The 22,104-nt window shown below is 59.7% G+C and overlaps 2 protein-coding genes across 4 annotated transcripts; one reads left to right on the top strand and one right to left on the bottom strand.

Moving 5' to 3' along the window:
• The first annotated feature begins 899 nt into the window (after window positions 1-899).
• On the top strand, window positions 900-9,487 carry CNTNAP1 (contactin associated protein 1). Its single transcript, XM_032711290.1, has 24 exons — window positions 900-1,005; window positions 2,117-2,218; window positions 2,396-2,589; window positions 2,691-2,838; window positions 3,038-3,241; window positions 3,310-3,494; window positions 3,581-3,724; window positions 4,059-4,320; window positions 4,398-4,547; window positions 4,615-4,786; window positions 4,875-4,981; window positions 5,087-5,206; window positions 5,347-5,550; window positions 5,642-5,798; window positions 5,955-6,082; window positions 6,214-6,381; window positions 6,459-6,677; window positions 6,755-6,994; window positions 7,069-7,305; window positions 7,478-7,605; window positions 7,723-7,816; window positions 7,938-8,171; window positions 8,294-8,341; window positions 8,429-9,487. The coding sequence occupies exons 1-24, from the start codon at window positions 927-929 to the stop codon at window positions 8,617-8,619; spliced, it is 3,915 nt and encodes a 1,304-aa protein (XP_032567181.1). The 5' UTR covers window positions 900-926; the 3' UTR covers window positions 8,620-9,487.
• On the bottom strand, window positions 9,416-21,732 carry EZH1 (enhancer of zeste 1 polycomb repressive complex 2 subunit). Of its 3 annotated transcripts, XM_032711292.1 has the most exons (21): window positions 21,667-21,732; window positions 21,033-21,153; window positions 20,356-20,484; window positions 19,954-20,073; window positions 19,327-19,447; window positions 18,471-18,644; window positions 17,595-17,697; window positions 17,163-17,326; window positions 16,315-16,406; window positions 15,631-15,805; window positions 15,003-15,199; window positions 14,505-14,596; window positions 13,908-13,948; window positions 13,382-13,507; window positions 12,685-12,863; window positions 12,105-12,200; window positions 11,659-11,740; window positions 11,444-11,524; window positions 11,257-11,341; window positions 11,049-11,148; window positions 9,416-9,432 (listed from the first exon to the last, which is right to left on the bottom strand). In XM_032711292.1, exons 1-20 carry the CDS (start codon window positions 21,675-21,677, stop codon window positions 11,088-11,090), a joined length of 2,250 nt encoding a protein of 749 aa, XP_032567183.1. In that variant the 5' UTR covers window positions 21,678-21,732; the 3' UTR covers window positions 9,416-9,432; window positions 11,049-11,087. The 3 variants fall into 3 exon arrangements, with proteins under 3 accessions (XP_032567183.1, XP_032567182.1, XP_032567184.1); XM_032711291.1 differs by lacking the exon at window positions 9,416-9,432 and having other exon boundaries at window positions 9,860-11,148; XM_032711293.1 differs by lacking the exon at window positions 9,416-9,432 and having other exon boundaries at window positions 9,860-11,148; window positions 21,663-21,706.
• Window positions 21,733-22,104: the final 372 nt, after the last annotated feature.

Here is a 22,104-nt window from a genome sequence, read left to right as displayed (position 1 = left end):
GTCCCACATCATTCCTGCCACACCTGGGGCTTTCTGTTCCCTCTTTCACTCCCCAGCCCAGGTCTCGACTCTGCCTGGGCAGGAAGGAGCCCCAGCACTGGGTACCCGCAGGTCATGGCTGTGCTGCCCTGCTGAGAGCCAGTGGTGTGGAGCTGCCCTGCCGAGCTCCCGCCCAGCACCCGGAGCCAGCATGGACCCAACGGCTGTCGGGGCATCCCCATCCCTCAGAGCTGCTTAGGGCTCCTGGGAGAGTGGGTCTCCTGCTCCTGAGGGGCCAGGGGACACGGGGCACAGAGGGTTTGTAGGTGTATGTAGGCCAGGCAGTCGCCAGCCCCCCCCGGCCCCTCTGTGGGCATCTGGGGATTGTTTGGGAGCAGACACGGGCTAAATCCCTTCTTCTGCACCACTGGAGAGAGCAGCGACCCCGAGACCTGAAGGCCTTAATCTGTGGCTTGATTACAAACCGCCGCCACATCTGCTGCGGGGGGGCTGCGGGCACTGCTCCGACCCCCCCTTCCGGACCGGGGCTGCAAGAGAATAAGGGCTGGGGGGGCTCGGGGCTCGACAAGGGCCAGGCGCTGCAGAGGAACCTCCCGGGGATACCAGCGGAGTTCCTGCACGGCCTCGCTATGCCCGTGCCCCCCCCCGCGAGCCCACCGAGGCCGCGAGCCGTGTCCCGGTGCAGCCCGAGGCGGCCGGCACCCCGCGGGGCCGAGGACCGGGGGAATCGGGCGACCGGCTGGAGCATTGCTCCGGGGTGCGGCGAGGGGGGCCGGGGCTCTGCGCTGCGCCAAGCCCGGCCCCCGCGCCCCCCCGGCCCGGTCCCGGCCTCCCCCCCCGCCCCATGGGCGGAGCCGCCGGCCCCGCTCCACCGTGCGGCTGCAGCACCGGGAGCGGCGGCGTCGAGGGCGCTCGGGGCGCTCAGCATGGGCGCCCGCCGCCTCCTCGGGCTCCTGCTCGCCGCCTGCGTCGGCTTCCTGCGCCCCGGCCCCGGCTGCCTCGCACGTAAGTGAAGCCGCAGTCCCGGGAGCGGCCGCTCCGCACTGCGGGACCGCGCCTGCCACCCCGGCCCCGCATCCCTGGGCCGCCCCCTCAACCCCGCTCTCACGATCATCCCCCGTTCTCCCCCGGGCATCCCTCGGTTTCCTCTACTGCCCCGGTCCGCATCGTCCTCAAGGTCACCGCCGGACACGGGCGTCCGGGTTCTCCCCCTCCCCGCCCCGCCCGGGGCGGCCTCCAGCGGCCCCGCCACCGCCGGCGGAACCGCGCCCGCCCGCAGCCTCCGGGGACCGGGGGAGCCGGGTTGACCCGAGGATCCAGGATGCCCGGGGATGCCCAGGCGAGCGGGGGCGCCCCGCCGGACCTGTCGGGCTCCGCCAGCACATCGGCCAGCGCCGCCGCCCGCCGGGCCGACCCCGCCGCGGGGCTGAACCGGGCCGGGCCCGGTACCGGGGCTTGGGGCATCTGCTCGGGCACGGGGATCGGCGAGGTCCTGGCCGCACTGGACAGTTCCCTGCGGCCCCCGGAGCCGGGACCCTTGGCCCCTTTCCCCAGGGTCGGGGAGAAAAGGGATGGAGGTGGGGGGCTGTGGGATGGGGGCCGGTGGACCGGGGGGTGATGGAGCACGGGCCTTGCAGTGAGAGCTGGGGGTGCTTGTGGACTCCCCGGGCTTCGTCCGACACGGCCGGGGGGACCCTGCGAGGGGTTCGGGACTCCGACCCCGTCAGAGCGTCTTTTGCCGGTGCCGCGAGGGTTTGCACGGGACCCCCTGCGCTCCCACGAGGGACTGTGACCCGGCAGGGCGGGGCAGGGCGGGATGGGGGGTCCCGTCGCCCACGTCAGTGCAGAGGCGGCTGGTGCGGGCGCCGGGGCCCGCAGAGGTGTGTCAGCTCCGCTGCAGTGGGAGGGGAGAGCGGAGCGGGCCCGCCGCGCCGCCGGCCCGAGGGGGCCGCGGGGTCCCCAAAGCCCTCAGAGGCAGCAGGGTCTCCAGAGCCCACAGAGTCTGCAGGGGTCCCCAGAGCCCATAGAGTCTGCAGGGCTGGGTCGGGAGAGTTTCCATAGGGGCACTGCCCAGCTCAGTGCCCCGAGCACGCCCCCAGCCCCACTCTCCCCACAGGACCATGCTACGATGAGCTCGTCGCTCCCCTTTACTCCTACTCCATCGGTGCCTCCTCCAGATACAACATCTTCTACTCGCCCAGCTTTGCCCGGCTGCACAGTGAGTCCCCCTGCAGGATCGGGACGCAGGTTGGGCGGGGCACGTGGGCCGGGGGGGTCCTCGGCAAGGGCTGAGGAATCCAGTCGAGTGCTGGGGTGGGGCTGAGCAAGCAGCCCCTGCTCAGCTGGGAGCCACTGGGTGCAGGGCTGTGGGGTCAGCTGAGCAGCTCCCCCACAGGCACCAGCGGCTGGTCCCCTGATCCCCGGGACAAGCAGCCCTGGCTCCAGATCGACCTGATGCAAAAGCACCGGATCAACGCGGTGGCCACGCAGGGAACCTTCAACACCTATGACTGGCTGACTCGCTACATCGTGCTCTACGGAGACCACCCCACCAGCTGGAAACCCTTCTTCCAGCAGGGCAGCAACTGGGTAGGGGGGAGTCCTGGGGTCCCTGCGGGAGGGGGTCCTCTGAGGGGGGCAGAGACCCCTTGCCTGGAGCAAGGTGTTTGACAGCAACCCTTGATCCTCAGACGTTCTTTGGGAATGTGAACGAGAGTGGGGTGGTGCGGCATGACCTGCACTACCCCATCCTTGCACGCTACATCCGCATCATCCCAGTGGCATGGAATCCACGTGGGAAGATCGGGCTGCGCCTGGGACTCTACGGCTGCCCCTACCGTGAGTACCTGGCCGGGGACTCCAGCAGCCCTTTGCAGCAGGACCCTGGCTCTGGCACTGTGGAAAACACTCTCAGAGGGGATTGCACCCAAATGGTCTGCAGCCATGGCATAGACCACAGCAGAAGGGAGTGTTCCCCGTGCCAGGGCACCTGCTGCTGCAGGCAGTGACATGGCTGGGGCTGCTCTGCTCTCCCCAGGGTCCCACGTGCTCTACTTTGATGGGGATGATGCCATCTCCTACCGTTTCCGGGCTAAGAGGGTCAGCACCTTTGAGGATGACATCTCCTTCAACTTCAAAACGCTGGAGCAGGACGGGGTGCTGATGCATGGGGAGGGCTCACAGGGTGACTACATCACGGTGGAGCTCAAACAGGCCCAGCTCCTCCTGCACATCAGCTTAGGTGAGCCAGGGCCAGGGGGCTGAGGACGTGGGGCCAGAGGGCTGCCGGCTGACGCTGCCCCTCCCCAGGCAGCAGCCCACTGCATGCCAGTGAGGGCCACACAACAGTGGCGGTGGGCAGCCTCCTGGATGACCAGCACTGGCACTCACTGCACATTGAGCGCCTCGGCCACTACGTCAACCTGACGCTGGACGGGGAGGTCAAGCGCTTCCGCTGCCGTGGCACCTTCAACCAGCTTGACCTCGAAACTGAGGTGGGTGCAGCAGGCAGGGGACTGCTGGGATGCTGACTGGTGGTGTCCCCCTAGAGGGGGACTGACCCTCTCCCTCTGCCTCCCAGATCTTCTTCGGGGGGGTGATTGACCAGGACAAGCAGCACCTCACTTACCGGCAAAACTTCCGGGGCTGCATGGAGAACATCATCTTCAATGGGGTCAACATCGCTGACCTGGCCCGGCACCGGAGACCCAACATCCGCTTCGAGGTCCAGGCCGGGGGGTGCCCCTTCTCTGGGGGTCCTGTCCCTGCTGTGGGAGGATCCTTTTCCTGAACGTCCTTAGCCCCACTGGGGGGTGACCCCTTGCCTGAGGCCAGGCTCCCTGCCCACTGTGGGGTGGCGCAGGGCTGGGCAGCAGCTGTGCTCAGCCAAGCGGCACCGCATTGACCACCCAAGGTTATCCCTGGCCTGGGGTGCCTGCCTGGTTCTACCAGGCATTGGGATTGATTGGGCATGATTGGGGCCAGGACTGTGGGGATGGGAGGGGCCTCCCTGCCATGGGAACATCCCCTTCCTCACCTCATCCCGTGGTTGTCCCCAGGGCAGCGTGGGCCACTACTGCCAGGACCAGCTGACCACCCCCATCACCTTCGCCGGTATCAATAACTACGTGCGGGTACCGGGGAGCCCACGGAGGAACCGCCTGGTCGTCAGCTTCCGCTTCCGCTCCTGGGACACCACTGGGCTCCTGCTCTACACCAACTTCTCTGATGGCCTGGGCTCCCTCGAGATGGTGCTGAGTGAGGGGCAGGTCAATGTCTCCATTGCCCAGCCTGGCAAGAAGAAGCTGGAGTTTGCCGCAGGTGGGCTGGGGAGCCAGTACAGGGAGTGGGGCCAGTGTGGCAGCGGAGCCTCCCCACACACCCTCCTGTCCCTACAGGGTATCGCCTGAATGACGGCTTCTGGCACTCAGTGCACCTGGTGGCACGGGAAGGCTCAGCTGTTGTGACCATTGATAATGAAGATGGTGCCGAGTTTCGGGTGGCACACCCATTCCAGCTCCGTACTGGTGGCGAATACTTCTTTGGAGGTGGGCAGTGGGGCAGAGGCCAGGGCGACATGTGCCTAGGGGCTGCTCACCCTGCTCTGTCTTGCAGGCTGCCCCAAGCCAGCCTCAGTCACCGGCTGCAGGTCGAACCAGACAGCCTTCCATGGCTGCCTGCAGATGCTGAACGTGGACTTGCAGCCCGTGGATGTGGAGCTGCTGGTGCATCGGCGGCTGGCGGAGTACCACAATGTGTTCTTCAACGTCTGTGGCATCACAGACAGGTATCGACTGGGACAGGGGTGCTGCCTGGGAGTGAGGGGCACTGAGGGGCTGTGCTGGTGCTGGGACAGGAGCCCTCTGCACCCTCAGGTGCACCCCCAACCTGTGTGAGCATGACAGCCGCTGCATCCAGTCCTGGGATGACTTCATGTGCATCTGCGACCTGACGGGGTACAAAGGGGAGACCTGTCACAAATGTGAGCCTGGAGACTTGTGGGTCAGGGACAGTAAGGGCACGTGTGGCCCCTCCCTCTGCCTAGTGTCCCCCTCACACTGACCCCCACCTCATTCTTCTCTTCCAGCCCTTTACAAAGAATCATGTGATGCTTACCGGGTCAGCGGGAAAACCTCAGGCAACTACACCATCGACCCGGATGGCAGCGGGCCACTCAAGCCCTTCATGGTGTACTGTGACATCCGAGGTGGGGGCAGCAGGAGGCCAGGGGCTCTCTCTGTCCAGTGCCCCTGGGGACCAGCCCTGCCTGTGTATCGGGGCTGGAGCAGAATAGAGGTAGTGAGGGTGTCCTGGGGGTCCAGTCCTAAAAGCTCCCTGTCAGTGCAGACGACCGAGCATGGACCATCATCCGTCACAACCGCCACTACGCCACACGGGTGACGGGCTCCAGTGTGGACCAGCTCTACCTGGGGGCTGTAGAGTACTGGAACGCCTCCTGGGCTGAGGTCTCAGCACTGGCCAATGCCTCTGAGTACTGTGAGCAGCGCATCGAGTTCCACTGCTACAGCTCCCGCCTGCTCAACACACCCTGTGAGTGCTGGGGGCACTGGGGTTGCGCCGTGGGGCTGCACTGCAGGGCTGTGCTCTGGGACAGTGTCTTCACCCTCCCCTGTGCTCGCAGCTGGGCTGCCCTTCAGCTTCTGGATGGGCCGGAACGATGAACGGCACTACTACTGGGGTGGCTCACAGCCGGGCATCCAGCGCTGCGCCTGCGGGCTGGACAAGAACTGTGCCGACCCCCAGTACTTCTGCAACTGCGATGCCGACCACGCACTGTGGTGAGTGGTGGGGTCTGCAGGACAGAGGCTGAGGGGCAGGGGCTGCAGGCATGGGGGGCACAGACTCTGGGGCCCTCAGATGGGGGTAATAGGGGTGCAGGCTGGCAAAGGGACAGAAGCCCCTCACAGCCACTCTGATGCACACACCATTTGCAGGAGGACAGACAAAGGTCTGCTGACCTTTGTGGACCACTTACCTGTCACCCAGGTTGTGGTTGGGGACACCAACCGCACTGGTTCTGAAGCCCAGTTCCTGCTGGGGCCCCTGCGATGCTACGGAGACCGTGAGTGACCAGCCCCATGGAAGGTCCCCTGCCTGCAGAGTGCCTACACCCACAGGGGTCCCACACCTGCGAGGTCCCCCACCCAGGGAGGGTCCTTGCTCATCCCTCACTGCCCCTCCTGCTCCCCACAGGCAACACCTGGAACACCGTCTCCTTCAACAGGGGTGCAGCCCTGATCTTCCCCACCTTCCAGGCCAATCACAGCCTTGACATCTCCTTCTACTTCAAGACTACTGCCCTATCTGGAGTCTTCCTGGAGAACCCTGGCACCAGAAACTACATCCGCATTGAGCTCAACAGTACGGGGGGCAGGGGGTGCAGGGCTGTGGGGGGCGGTGAGGCTGGGGGGGCTCCTCCCAACACCACATCCTTGCAGCCACCAGGGATGTGGTGTTTATCTACGACATTGGGAACGGGGATGAGAACCTGACGGTGCGGTCAGTGGTGCCCTGGAACGATGATGAGTGGCACCAGGTGAAGGCTGAGCTCAACGTCAAGCTGGCACGGCTGCGGGTGGACAAGCTGCCCTGGGTGGTGCGGCCGGCCCCCCCACAGAGCTTCGTCCGCCTGGAGTTTGACAGGCCCCTCTATGTCGGTGAGAGCCCCCAGCCGTGGCCCCGCACCCCCAGGTCCCTGCATGCCACAGGGTGCTGAGCCTCGGCCCCACTGCAGGCGCGGCGGAGCACAAGATGCGTCCATTCCTGGGGTGCCTGCGGGGGCTGCGGATGAACGGGGTGACGCTCAACCTGGAGGGCAAGGCCAACGAGACGGAGGGTGTGCGGGTCAACTGCACCGGTTACTGCCAGGACCCGCCGGTGCCCTGCCAGAACAGCGGGCTCTGCGTTGAGCGCTACAGCCACTACAGCTGCAACTGCAGCATCTCCGCCTTCACCGGGCCCTTCTGCAACCACGGTGAGGGCTGTGCTCCGCGGGGTGAGAGGGGCTGAGGAGCCGACGCTTCCCTCACCCCGTGGGCTCCCCCGCAGACATCGGCGGGTACTTTGAGGAGGGCACCTGGGTGCGGTACAACATCCTGCCCGTGTCTCTGTACGCTGCCCGCGAGTTCGCCAGCATCATCAGCAGCCCCTGGCAGCCCCTGCCTGGCTACAACCTCACCAGCGAGGAGGTCAGCTTCAGCTTCAGCACCACCTCAGCGCCTGCCGTGCTGCTCTATGTCAGCACCTTTGTAAAGGACTATATGGCCGTGCTCATCAAGGATGATGGTGAGGGCAGGGCTCCCTGCCCTGGAGCTCACACAGAGCCTGAGGGGACCCCCCCAAGTTCTGGGGCTGCACGGGACCCTTCTCTCTGTGGATGCTACTCCCCAGCCCTATAGACAAGCTGGATGTGTCCACTGAGAGCTCTGGCCCTGCTGATGGCCCCCACTGCCCGCAGGGAGCCTGCAGCTACGCTACCAGCTGGGCACCAGCCCCTATGTTTTCGCCCTCACCACCAAGCCAGTGACAGACGGGAGGCCCCACCGTGTCAACATCACCCGCCAGCACCGCACATTGTATACCCAGGTACGGGCCAGGGCACCCTCCCCTCAGGGCCTGGGGGCTTTGGGGCTGCAGGTCAGGCTGAGAGGGGTATAGGTGGGGTGGCTTCACGGGTGCTGACACTGGGCACCTGCCTCCCAGGTGGACTATCTCCCCGTCATGGAGCAACAGTTCTCCGTGTTTGTGGACAGCAAGCTGGACTCTCCCAAAAACCTCTACCTGGGGCGTGTGATGGGTGAGCTGGGTCCAGTCCTTGGCCACCCCTTTCCCATGCTGGAGTCTCCAGGGTCTCCTCTGCCCAGCATGGCCCTTGCTCTCCAAGAGGGATGAGCTATCTCCTTCTGTGCCCCCCACAGAAACCGGTGTGATTGACCCCGAGATCCAGCGCTACAACACACCCGGCTTCTCAGGCTGCCTCTCAGGGGTGAAGTTCAACACCCTCGTGCCCCTCAAAACCATATTCCACCCCACCAGTGCCCTGCGGCCCTACAGCATTCGGGGGGAGCTGGTGGAGTCAAGCTGTGCCTCAATGCTCCCCCTTACCACCATACTCATCCCTCCTGAGATGGACCCCTGGTACATGGGCATAGGTAGGTGCTGTGGTGGGACCCTGGCTTGAACAGAGCCCCTGACAAGCACCAGCTGCAGAGGGGAAGCTCCAGCACAAGACCTCGCTGCAGCCCACTCTCAGCTACCCACTCTATCTCTGCAGAGTTCCCCCATGTGCACGACGACGGCTGGATTGGGATCATCATTGGGTGTAAGTGAAGCCCCTGGATGGTGTCCCAAATTCTGCCCTGGCCCTGCACCTCCTTCCCAGACCCTCACTGCTGCCTCTCCCCCACAGTTGTGATCTTCCTGCTTCTGCTGTTGGGGGGGCTGCTGGCACTGCTGTACTTCTACCACCACCGCTACAAGGGCTCCTACCACACCAACGAACCCAAGGCCATCCAGGACTACAGCAGCGCTACCAAACCAGTGTCAGCACGCAAGGACCAGAACTTGCCCCAGATCCTGGAGGAGGCGAGAGGGGAATAGCAGGGGCTATTGGGGTGGGACGGGCTCACAGCCCCCACATCCCCAAGACCTGCCCGGGGATGAGCGAGCGTCGCGGGACCAAAGGGCCAAGCACACCTGAACTGCCAACATCCTCCTCTGGACGGTCCAGACCGCACCGACCACCATCTCCTCCCCGTGGCCACCACCGACCAGCCCCGGAGCACGGCTGTGACCTGCCGAGCCCCAGCCCCACTCGCCCTGGGCACGGCGGCAGCCCCCTCGCCGGAGGCAGGCTGCTGCCCCCGCAGCTGCCAAATCCCGCCTGGCCTCCTGTGAGGAGCCCCGGGCCCGGCCCCCACCCTCCCTCTGGCCGGGGGCACCCGGCTGCTGCCACCCGTTAGCGCTGCCCGCGTAGATGACCCGCTGCTTTGCTCGCTTCGCCAGCGCCACGCAGAGCCACGAGCACTGGCCCCGCACAGCCGGGGTGCCGAGCAATACCTTGCGCCGGCGCCGCGCATGCCGCCGCTGCACCTTGCTGAGATGCTGCTTTCATTAAGATCAGGTACAGATCCTTTCTACCATTTTTGTTGCTGGATATTCTACTACACTCTGGGTTTTTTTTATTCTATCGGTTTGTATAAAAAAACCAAACGGGCCCGACGTTCCGCGTGTCATGGTGCGTGGTCTGTAGTTTGCTACTTCTCTATATGAAGTGCCAGTCCTGCTGATAACCTCCAGCCCAGGGAAAGCTCCTGTTCACTCGCTGTGTTGTGGTAAGACGATGTTACAGAAACGCATTTATCTACCCAAAGGCCTGGCTCCACTGGGCACTTTATTTTTAAAAATCCTGTTCTGTTGAATGAGATGTGAGGATAATCAAATAAAGGCAGAATGACGGCGTTTGACACTCCCCAGCCTTCCCCTTGGCAGCCCAGGCAGATCCTCTCCACTCACCCTAGCTTAGCCTGCACCAGGAGAGGGACCACACAGACAACAGCAATTCCTGCTCCTGGAATGGGATGCAGGGTGTAACTAGCCGGGGTAGAGGCAGCTCAGCTGCTGCTGCACACACACATTGTGTCCTGCTTTCCCTGCCACACACCTCTGTCCCCTCCCCACCCCGAGCCAGTGTGATTTGGGCAGCTAGCAGCTCCTGACCACTCCTGATTCCCCCTGGGCTCTGAGGAGCCATGGCTGGGCTGAGCCCAGCAGGCAGGGGACAGGCAGGGAACAGGCTGCTGCCAGCTGCTCCCAAAGTAACAGAGACCAGCAAGCAGGGGAGGGTCTTCGCTACCACTTTATTATGACAAAGGCTACAAGCCATGTTATTTAAAGTGCATTATTATTACCATTATTCACCGTCAACAAACCACAGACAAAAGCCTGGCATAGTGCAGCTATGGCCGAAGTGGCAGAAGACGCTGAGCTGAGAGCAGGGTTGAGGGGAGCCAGGCGGACGGAGGCAGCAGGGAGCGGGGCTCAGGCAGGTGCTGGGGTACAAGCACTGCTCCAGACAAACCCAAACACCTCCAAGCTCCAGGAGGGCATCATGGACAGTGGGAAGGATGGACAGACAGCCTGGCCTGCCGTGGCAGGGGACTGGGGAAGCATGGTGAGGGCTGGGCCAGGGAGGGCTTGGCTCCCAGGCAGACCCAGCACCTCTCTGTGTTCATGTACCACACAGCTGGAAGGGGGCTGGGGGGCCCAGCCCCCTCGGTGCCAGGCCAGGGCTTGGCCAGGCTCCCTGCACCATCCTGGGAACTCAGCCCTGGACACTGGGCAGAGCATGGCCCAGCACCCAGCACCAGGCTGGGCAGGCAGCTGGCAGCACATGTGGCTCTCAGGGGACAGCTCCACCCTTCAGGTCACACCAGGCCCCATCAGCCTGCCCTGTCCCAAACCCAGAGTGATGTCCCTGCAAAGGTGCTGACGGATGCAGGTCACCCAGGATGCCTGCAGTCCCTCCATACCCAGCATGAAACACAGGGCCCAGCCACCAGCTGGGGATTAGTTTAAAGTGCTTTTTTCTTTCCTTTTTGCATTGGGTGCTAAGGCCAAACCTCACCCCACCAGAGAATATTTCCCCTTTATCCCCAGGGCCAGAGGATCACAAAGCCCAAGGCAGGTTTCCGAGGAGCCTTCCCTGGGCCACCATGGGCACTGACTTTAACATTGTCTCTACCCAGCTCAGTGGCATCCCTATTCAAAGTGACGTGTTGCATAGTGCTGCTCTCCCATCCCCAGGTATCCCTTGGTGCCAACTCCAGCCATGGCTGGGTGGTTCCTGTGCCCCAGCCAGCTGGGGCAGAGGGGAAACCACCTTGGGACAGCAGCTGGGGCACAGGCACTGCTCACACTCCTGCCCCGAGTCTCTCTGGGTGTCTGGATGGAAAGTAGCACTTGTGACACACACAGCAGTGGGAACAGCAGCAGTCATGTCAGCGTGAAGCAAACATGGCATTGCTTACAAGGTGCAGCAGCAAGGTGTGCCGGGACTGCCCCCGGGCCTAGATGATGTCTGTCTCCCTCTCTATGCCAACGTACTTCAGGGCATCTGCCTGGCTGTACCTGCAAGACAGGAAGTCACGGCTGCAGCAGTGACCTCCCACAGTCCCCACAAACCTCTACAGAAGGTGGGGTCACCTCTGCAGCCCAGTCCCCTGCTGTCCAAGGTACCTGTAGTCAAAGAAGAGCTCCTCTCCTGCCTGGATGGCTCTCTTAGCGAAGATGCCAATCCGGTGGTCTCCGTTCACCATTACAACTGCAACCAGAGAGATGATATCAGAGACGTGCAGCCCCAGCTTGGGCCAGAGCTCTCACAGCGCTGTACCCTGCCTGGTCTGACTGGGCAGGGGGATCTCACCTTTGGCATAGCAATTGGGGTTCACCGAGTGGTTAGCAAAGCGGATTTTATTTCCTTTGCGGGTGGCGTCAACAACAAAATCTATTTAAAGAAAAAAAAAAAGAAGAAAACTGTGGTGTAAGGCCAGGCCTGTCACCAAGGCGAGAGCTGGGCTGAGCCTGCCAGCCTGGCCAGCAGCCCCGGCCTCTCCACCCCTGGCAGCCCCAGGGAATTACCATTGTTGAGGTTGAAGAGGAAGCTGGACATGTACTTGTCATAGACCTTTCCTCGCCGGTCAGCCTCGTCCTGGGAAATGAGCTGTAGAGGGAGAACACCTTGAAAGACTGAGCAGCTGAGGGCTGAACCAGGCACTCACCTGCCTCCTGGAAAAACGCTCCTGCCCTCCCTCCCATCTCACAGGCAGGAGCTCGCCAGGGCTCCCAAGGATGGGGCAGAGGCCAGAGCAGGGTTCCCAGGGAGCAGCGCACATAGAACACGCTCCTCCACAGTGGAGGGCCAGAGGTACTGAGATGTGTTCTGAAATAGCACAAGACTCACTCTCCAAACCTGGTCAGACTGAGCCCATGGCCACGGCAGAGCAGCTGTCCCTGCTGTCCCCATGGCTGAAGGAAGCCCTCCCCCCACAGGCAGACCCCTGTGTGCCCGGCACAGCAGCACTGACCTCCCCACAGTACTCGGAGATGAACTCGTTCTTCTGCACAGCCTCCTTGATGAAAGTGCCCCAGCCAGCCACGTCCGACGGGGCCAGCAACAAATGCTGGAACCAAGGTGAAAGAAAGTGGGAAGGGTTGGCAGGTACAGCACCTCACAGCACCCAGATCACAGGGGCAGAGGGGAGTCAGCGTCCATCCAGCATCCCCTTGTTATGGTGACACAGACTTACACCATTACATGGAGCTGCACAGGACTTGACACACACTAATTTGCAACTTTGTCTGATTTTTTTTTTTAATGTAAAATCCCTTGACCTGACCAGCAGAATTCAAGACCAAACCTTTCTCTGGAGCCACTTTTTTTACACTCACTTGCTCTCAAACCCATCCTCACGTAACTCACGTCTCCTGATTTTCACATCCACAATCCCCACTCCAGAGTAAGTGCTGCAGAAGCCCGGGGCAGAGCAGCTTCTCTTCCAGACCTCAGCACTCAGGCAGCTGCGGGGGCCTCACGCCCCCCTCCCACACAGCAGCAGCAGTTGTGTATCAGCCCTGAGGCAGCCCCTGCCATGCTGCTGTCAATACCTTTTTGAGACCTCGCTGGATGCTGCAGTTCTTGCAGGAGACCACCTTGCAGTCCCAGTGCTCCGAAGCGCCGCAGGTGAGGCAGAGGTCGGGGTCGCACTCCCGCACAGCCAGGTAGCACGGGCACTGCTTGGTGTTGCACTGGGTCTTACAGCGGCAGCCTGGGAAGCGGTTCTGACCTGCAGTGACACAGCCCAGGGTTTGCACTGTGAGGTTTGGCAGAGAACAGAGGAGCCACGCAGGGTCCCTGCCCCAGATGTTCCTCCCCTAGCCAGGTCTCACCCCGGCAGGCCCTGGGCAGGGACAGAACAAAGCCTGGCTGTTGCTTCCATTGCAGAGCTGGGAATGAAAGCCCAGACACGAAAAACAAACATGGCAGAGCATTGACCCAATGCTCATCTTAAATGCTGGTCACACATCCTGTTCACAGGGGACCAGCAGCAGCACCCATGGGATACAGATACTATGATGAGCATTCTCTAACAGCAGCGTCTCTCAGCTGCCAAAGTTGCAGGGCAGCATGGAACTATTTCCCTTAGGATTTTAACAGCTGGCAATCAAACTGCTGCAGATGGACAGAGCAGTGAGTGCAGGAATAAAGCAGGCCCCTGGTATGCCCCAGCTCTGCACCCTCCCTCTGCTCTGTGCCAGGAGAGCTGGCTGCTTTCCTGCCCAATAGTCCTCGGCCTCTCCTTACAGTCAGGGTTGCACTGGCAGAACTTCTCACAGAAATTCTGAGTCATGATGCAAGGGCAGGAGCTGTCACAGGGATGTTCTGGATGGTCACAGGGCTGGTAGTTGTACACCTGGGTTGGTGAATTATCTAGAGCAAGATGAGAAATGCCCGGATTAGAAGCTGTACGTTGCAGGAATCTTTTCAAAGCAGCACATGCAGGGCACTGGAGCACAGAAGGTGCAAGCTCCCCATCTGCCTGCACTGGTCAGGGCTCCCACAGGCACAAGGCTGTGCTCACTGACCACAGCCCAGTGTACAGCAGGGCTGCACACCAGCTCTCAGCCTCCCCCTGGCTGCAGTAAACCCCACCACAAGTGTGGCCTCAGTAGGCACTGGCACAGCCACAACGCCCCCGGCACCCCAGGGAGCCTGGCTGGGCAGAGCTGCTCCCCCCTGCACTGCAGAGCTGCCAGGATGGTGAGCAGGACGTGGTTGTCCCACCATGGCAGTCACAAACCTCCCATGACACAGCCATAGCCAACACTACCTTTCTTCAGCTGGATCTTCCTGCAGTGTGCAGCCCACAGCCTGGAAAAGGAGCAGAAAGGGTTGAGGGGATGCATGAGCCATCAGGGAGAGCCGGCCAGGACTGCTCTGCACCGGCAGCCAGCACAGCAGGGACAGGCTTGGCAGCTTCATGCATTAGTGATCAGCAGCCGCCATAAAATGGAGAAAGATGAGAGCAATGCAGCTGCAGCAGAAGCTTTTTAAGGCAAACACCAGAGCCAGAATAATACTGGACACACTGGGATCAGCACAGAAAGTGGGTCACGGGTTGGGGAGCTGAGGATGAGGCTGCTGTTAGGGCAGTGGCAGCAGAGGTTTCAGCCAGCAATGCCCTGTCTTTGGGCTGAGCCCAGGGCCACAGGGCCACTGAGACCCCAGAACCACTGAGCCCCCAGTGAGGGTAGCAGCCCTTGAGCTGGGCCAGGGCCAGTGCCCAGTGGCAGCACCAGCAGTCCCGTGTGACAGCAGGATGTGTGCACAGATGGGAGCCAGATGGGGATTACCAGGAATGCGTTGGCACAAAAAGGAGCAGATCTGGTTGCATTTAAAGAACAAAACAAGCTTGTCCAACACTTGCCTGTGCTTCCTTTTCTTCTTCTGGGATGGATTCATTAATTCATTTGTTGGCAGTTTTGTTATAAGTGATTCCTTCACGGCAAACTGAAAGACCTACCAGAGAACAGAAGCAAAAAGACGAAACAGGTTCAGTGCACTTCAGTTGTTTTATCAAAAGCATAATCAGAGTGTGAGCAAGCACACACAGAGGGGCTCCCAGGCCCAGGCCCAGCGAGCAGCAGCTTTGCCCTGTTTCCCTGCCCATGTGCTCCTCCTGCCTGGGAAACGAGCGCCTGCATGCCCGGCTGCAACACACAGGAGGGAACCCACAGCACTGGCACAGAGGGCTCACTCTGTCAACAGCAGCACTGCTGCACAGTAACACCCTGGACTCCAAACGTGTTGATGTGACACCTTCCTCAGGGAGGTTTGTGGCAGAGAAATAAAACCAACAGGCAGTGGCTCTGGCCCCAGCCCTGGCCCCTCTCCTGCTGCTGTATCGCCTGCTCCAGGCACCCACCTGCTTGCAGGTCTTTGTCCCCAGCAGCCTGGCAATGGAGCAGAAGTTGTTGAAGTAGGTCCCGTGGAAGACACGGAAGAGTGACTCCTCAGCTCCTGTCCACTCCACAGGCTCCTGTGGCGTCTCCACTGCAAACAGCTGGGAGGAGGCCGGGCTCAGCTTCTGCTTGGTGGGGGTTTGGCAGCGGGAGTTGGCCTCTGGCAGGAAAGGCAGATGTTAAGCCAAACACACCCTGGAAGAAGGCACCTGGCCGTTGTGGTTCTGGGGGCCAGTGGTCCCCTCATGGTGCCTCACAACCCTGCACTGCACTCCTGGCCACACACTCCTGCCTCTGGCCAGGAACAGTGCTCAGAGCCAAGGGCTTGCTCTGAGCTTTGCAGGTCCCAGGAAAGCTCTTGCTTTTCTTGCCAACTTTCCTTCTTTCTGGGAGAGGACAGTGAATCCAGTAACAGGAAGGGCAGGGTTGGTGTCCCTCAGGTTTTCTGGGAACACTGACTGTTTGCTAACTCCAAACTTCCCAGCTGTGCTGGAAGCAGAGAGGACCCCAGGAGAACTCCAGCTGTGAGAACCCACCCGCCCTCACTGCCCACACCAGAGGTGAGCGGGTGTCCCAGGGCTGGCACCGTACCCGAGGAGCTAGAGGCCCACTCGTTGCCCGTGTCCCGGTCACTGTCACCCTCCCTGGTCTCGGTGACTGCTGGGGTGTTGGAGCAGGACGCACCCACCACGTGGTGCCGGCGGCGGCGCCGGCCTGAGCACTTGGACCGGGGGTTGTGCAGCGCAGCAAACTCCTTGGCTCCTTCCTGCAAGCAGAGCAGAAGACAAGACGAGTGGCAGATCACCAGGGAACGCAGGAAGGCTTTTCTACAGGCCCTGGGACAAACCCTGTCCTGCCACCACCAAGAACAGGTGGAAGAGGCCGGGCACGTGTGGTCTCTTCAGCAAGTGCCAAACCCTGCCTGGTCAGCAGAGGCTTCCTGGCCCTGCCCCCCCCCAGCCCACTCCTCTGGATCTTCCTGGACTCTTGCTCTGCTCCTTTTTAACCTGGGTTTAATTTCTCTAACACTGCACTGAGTCCAGAGAAATCATTTGTCACACAATTTCCCATCTGCTAGCTCTGGAATTAGTCTTTGTTGGACATCTGCTAAAATATGCATCTGGTAAGGTCTGCATTTGCATTCACGCCGTCCTGAATCCAACAAGGACTAGAACTAATTATGGAAGTTGTGAAAAAGGTCCACAGAGCTCTGCAGAGCAGGGCTGGCCAGGGCACTTCTCTCGTGGTTTCTAAAGCAGCAACGCAGAAACGTACCAGCCAGAGGAAACAGTCTGCGCCGCAAGGATCTGGCTCAATCTTGGTCTCTCTATTCTTTCGTTTGTACACATTAGGAGTAGCATGAAAAGCTGAAAAAGTAACAGTTATCTTTACTATTAGCATTCTCCAAGAGTCTCCCCCCACTCTGCAAGGGACAGGAAGCGGGAGCCTGCGTGTCCAAGGGCTCCCACAGCAGCTGAACCCCTGGGGCAGCCCTGCTCCAACCCACAACGGGGACTCGGCAGCTTGGAAAGGAGAGGCCATAGGAAAAGGATCTGCTTTCAGACTGAAACAAAAAGACCACGTGATCTTAATATTATATCTTTTAATAAATAATTCACTGGAAAAAGTCCTGTGACTTCCCAAAGAAGCCCTTAGACCTGGAGAACAGCAGGTCCAGCAGCTAAGCAGTATCCAAAAGGCTTTGGCAGGACCAACCGCAGGAACAGGACTAAGATGAAGCTGTAAGTTCCAGTGAGGCAACAAAACACAGGGGCATGTCCAGACTTTGGCAGTGAAACATTCATGCCTTTCACTGACGAGCTTCTGCAAAGCAAGAGCAAAGTCTGGTGGTGGCAGGACTACGGCACAAACTGCCGGGAGCTCGGATGAGGCGTGCTGAGCGCGGAGAGGGGACGGCCACGCAGGTCGGTCTGCCGTCCGTGGGAGCAAAGAGTGGAGCCGTCTGTACAAAAGGCTTCTGGGCACCTGTCAGCTCCTAAGGCCCCACTGCAAACTCGGGAGGCACCACCCTCCAGAGACTGCAGCACGGACTAAGCAAGGTGTGCAGAGGAAAACTGAGGAGAGAGGGCTCTAGGGAAGCGTCCGGCCGAGACGGCACTTACGATGCAGAAAGCAGTCGTACTTGAAGCAGCGGCGGCAGAAGAGGGTGTGGAAGGAATGCAGGGACTGCTCCCGCTGCACTGACTTGGCACACGGCCCGTCGATGTTGGGAGTGCACTGTGGCGGCAGCACGTTGGGGTCCGACACCTCCGTGAGCTCCCGGTACCTGTTGGCAAACAGAAACACCCAGGGATGTGCACGCTCTCCCATTTGGGACACTTTACACGGCTACGTCACTACCTGGGCCCGTCGGACTCCGGCCCAGGTACCTCGAGGTCGAACTGCAGTTTGTAAGGTTTTGTAAGGTTCAAAACGTGCTCTGCCCACGGAGCCTGCAGGCACCAAGCTCTGTGGCCTGGCCAGAGCTGGCCTCTGAAACAGAGATTTCGACTCTTGCTAAGAAAGGTAACAGAACCCAAGCAGAGATCTTCTACCTCTCTTTCATATCCTCTGGAAAGCCGTACTCAGGAAACATGGAAGAAATGGCAGTGAATATCATGTCATTGGGGAAACGCTTCTTGGAACACTTCTTGCTACCTGCAAAGAAGAGGAGACAGAATTCCTCAGCCAAGCTGATGTGAACGGGCCTTTCCTTCTCACACAGAGCAATTCCAGCGATGTTCAGGTTTGTATTTTAAGACAGAAATGTAATCCCATACACAATGGATAAGCCTAAAGTCCTGTAACCAGGCTAAGGCATTTTCAGAATCACTTTCAGCACAGCATGATGTACTGCTGGAAGAATCAACATTTCTTAAGCATTATTACTATTTATTTGTCCCAGGGTAGGACTTTCAGACAATGCTTTTCTATATCCACAAAGGTCCTGGTACCTGTGCCACCCAAATCAGATCAAGGACAAAGACAAAACTACATGTCAGCATTCCTAAGGTCATCGAGGACACAGGAAAATCCTCCAGACCAGAGCTTCCTCTAGGCAACAAGAGCTCCAGGTGACACAGGAGAGGGAAGAGAAACACACTAATACACGGAAAGCGGGTCTGGAAGGGATTTGAAATGTCCCATCTCCCTGCCTCCCACAGAAATAGATCCACCCACACCTCCCTGATAGGTGCTTGCCAGACCAGCACTTGAAAACCTCCACATGCAGAGCTCCCACAGCCTCCTCAGATAACACCCAGCTCTGCTAATCTCACTAGGAAATGGGTTTCCAGATGACTCATCTAAATTACTTCTCATCACACTTTAAGCTGGTGATTTCTTGGCCTGTCCACAGTGGACAGTGAGAACAACCCAGAGCAGGATGGAAACGTGACCACCATAATGCCTATTCCTGTGGCCAAACCCACCTTCTGCTGCAATTCGCTTTCTTTTCCTTGTGACTGGCAGCTCCTCTTTCCCATCCTCCTGTTTCACCTCAGAATCATTGTGTCCTTCCTCTTCCTCATCCGAGTACTGATTCAGGGCGTTCACTAGCTCCAGGAACACGGCATCGCTGATGAGGACTGACCCTGAGATCATTTCTGAAACACAGAGATGTGGGACTGCCACCATCCTTCTCACTCCTTGCCATGGCAAACCACAGGCCAGCCACATCACTGCTACCAGCCGAGCCCTTCTCTCAGTTTTGTCAGGAGTGTTTTATCATTTTCAGCAATGTGGGGACAGGCCACATCAGAGTTTTCCCTGCCTTTCTCCCCCCAGGCAGTTTTATGATGGGGCAGACAGTGCTGCAGGGGAATATACTGGCTTTTCATTGATTAAACTCTTGGCTAAAGTCACAAGCAGAACAGAGTTGTTGAGTTCCTCCCACCCCCTTGCATATTTTCAGCATCCCAGAGGAGCCTGTGAATCCTTGTGCACAGAAGTATCTGCTCCAGAGCACCTCAGTCCAAGAATGGAGTGGGATATCCAAAGGCAGGACTGTGTCCTTGCAAAGGAGAACAGCAGGCACAGTCCTGTTTCCCTGCTCTGAGAGCTCCCACAGAAAACCTGGTTACTGCTGCCACCTTTTGACTTCTGAATTACTTAGATATGTTATTTGCAAGAGACTGAACCATAAAACCACAGGATGGGTTGGGCTGGACAGGACCTTTTAAGCTCATCTCATTCCACCTCTTGCCATGAACAGGGCACTAGATCAGGTTGCTCCACATCCCATCCAACCTGGCCTTGAAGGGACAGGGCTGGCTGCTCCCAGGTTACCTTCCTCTCCGTGAACTTTCCCATCATAGTTATTAATAAGTTCTTCAATGAAGGTTTCATCTTCTTCCTTCACCTCATCCCCCATGTAAGGGATATTGCACAGAACTGTTTCATCCTCCACCTGAAGAGAGATCAGACACAAATCAGAAAAGCAGCATTTGCTGATACCAGCGAGGCTGTGGCCGAGGCTGCTCCGGTCCCTCACACCCGCCAACAACACAGGGACCAGCAGAAATTCAGATGTCTCATCCCTGACATGTCAGTGCTATCCCACTGTCACCCAGTCACAAAGGAAAGGACCTGCCTAAGAAATAAAATTCTTTGTTTAAAAGGACATAAAAATCCTAGGAAAAAACCCAAACAGAGCAAGACCCTCTAAAACATATTTATTCCTTGAACCCTGTGAAGCAACTCCTTGACCCTGCCGAAGAGTCATGTGTAAAGGCTACCTGGGTGAGACATGGCTGGCTTATGGGATTCCACAAAACAAGCATCTAAAACAACACTTTCCATCATCTCTCGAGCAGACATCGCCTGAAACAAGTGGGTTGAAGAACCACTTCCCAGCTGTGTAACAATCACACACCAACCACACCAGGACCCTGCGCCCCACAGCCTCCCACATACCATGAAATTCTGCTGAAGAGGGGACCAGGAGTACATAATGGGAACTAGTGCCACCGTGTTCAGGGTCCTCATGTACAGTGTCTGGCTTGAAAATCCTGGGAAAATGCTCTCAACAGTGCACTGGAATGCAAGTACAGAGAAGGGCAGTGAGGAACCACCCTGGGAGGCTGCCACAGCCTGAGAGAAAACAGAATTCAGGACAAACACATGGAAGCCCCACATCCACTCTGTGAGTCCTGCACTTTGGAGTACTTTTTGCCCATTTCTGCATCCCAAAAGTGCGAGGCACAGCCTGACACTGACCTAGGACAGCAAAACCCCATCCCATATCCCCACAGCTCCCTGCAGAGCCCTGGTTCCAGTCCCCACTTGATGCTCCTGTGCTCCTTTTCCACTGCACACCTGTTTCAGGAACGGGTGCCCACTGACTGGCTTCATCAACTGCACGGGCTGCACTCGCAGCTTCTTCCAGTCTTCATTCAGGATTTGAGTCTTTTCATGAACCTTCGCAAAGTTGGCCACAAAAAGAGCCTGAAAGGAGAGAAAGGAGCTCTCAAAATTTAAGAAATCCCGTTGAGAACACTAAAATTCTTCCTGAGATTCTGTTTTGAGCATCAAAACACAAACAAGGCTGAGCATTTCAGACTGGTGATACTCATTAGAATGAATTCTAATTAAACTCAGCATTGGTACGAAACTCTGATGAGAATCCACCCAACAGCCAGGGAGCTTAGGGTAACTCCTGATCCCAGCCAACCCCCTCTGAAATCCTGCTGCCAAGAGAAAGCCATCTGAAACCCACAGCACTGAGAGTGTTCAGCAGGGAGATACTGTAAAAACCAAGTGGAAAAAAGCCCTTTTGGGCTCATCCAACAGCCTTCTGTGTGCGAGAGCCATCGCCTGCATGGCCCGAGACCAAGGACAGAGCACGGGGAGAAGCAGCATCTGTTCCCACTGATCTAGCCTGCAAGTCAAGAACAGCTTATCAATCCACGGCCTGACACCCCCTGGCACTGCCTGGACTCTCTGAGCTGAAGGGAAGTGGTTCAGGGACGCCCCAGCCCTTGCCATGTCTGTACCTTGGCTCCCATGTTCGCCTGGAACCTCTTGAGCTGCCGCAGACGCATGTACTCGGACTTGACCTTCCTCTTCCAGTACATGATGCACTTCGATGTCGGAGGAGTGGCAATTTCCATTTTTCTATAACAGGACAGAAAGAACAAACATCAAATAACGGAGAGCTCAATCCCGGAAACAAGTGATATTAGAAAAACATCCCCGTGGATTTTAAATGCATCATAGACTTGAACCAGGCAAAATGACGGCCCGGTCGGTCTGCAGTGCTCCTGCCTGCGGAACACCCGCGGCCGAGGCGCACGAACAGGCCCGGGACAGCAGCGAGGGGCGGCGCTGACCGGGACCGGCCGCTCCCGCTCCGCGAGCCCCCGGAACAGCGCCTGACCCCGGGGCGTTGCTGGGGTCCCTGATCCCCCTCCGGGACATGACGCCGGAGAGCCGCAGGTCCAGCTCCAGCCGCTCCCGCGCCGCTCCGGCCGGGCCCGTGCGCTCCGAGAATACGCACCGGAGCGAGCCGGGACCGGTGGAGCCGGCGGGCCGGGGAGCGGGACCGGGCCCCGAAGCCGCCCGGGGTCCTGGCCGGTACTACGGGACCCCGCTCCCCTCCCGGGACCCCCCGGCCCCGCCCGCACTCACTGCTCGGCCATCGCGACACGGGGAGGCCGCGCGCCCCCACGGCACTGCGCGCGCGCCGGCCCCGCCCCGCCCCAGGCCCCGCCCAGACCAGTCTCAGGCCCCGCCCAGACCAGTCTCAGGCACCGCCCAGACCAGTCTCAGGCACCGCCCCACCTGGCCCCAGGCCCCGCCCAGACCAGCTTCAGGCCCCGCCCCGCCTGGCTCCAGGCCCCGCCTCCGATCTCGCGTATTCCCCCGCCCCCCGCTTTGTGGCCACGCCCCTGTCCCGCCGCAGGTCACGCCCCCGCATCGCGGCCACGCCCCCGCCTCGCTGCCGCCGCTGGTCCCGCTGTTCCCGGCGGTTCCGGCGGGCTCGGGGCGTGCGGGGCTCCCCCGGCGGAGCGGGCCCGTGCCAGCCCGGCGAACACCCCCACGGGATGCGGGGGACGGGCCGAGCCC

The sequence above is a fragment of the Chiroxiphia lanceolata genome, chromosome 26 (genome assembly GCF_009829145.1).
Source record: "Chiroxiphia lanceolata isolate bChiLan1 chromosome 26, bChiLan1.pri, whole genome shotgun sequence".
Classification (NCBI taxonomy): Eukaryota; Metazoa; Chordata; class Aves; order Passeriformes; family Pipridae; genus Chiroxiphia; species Chiroxiphia lanceolata.
The sequence above is the reverse complement of the archived record's forward strand: the minus strand, read 5'-3'. Positions and strand labels throughout refer to the sequence as shown.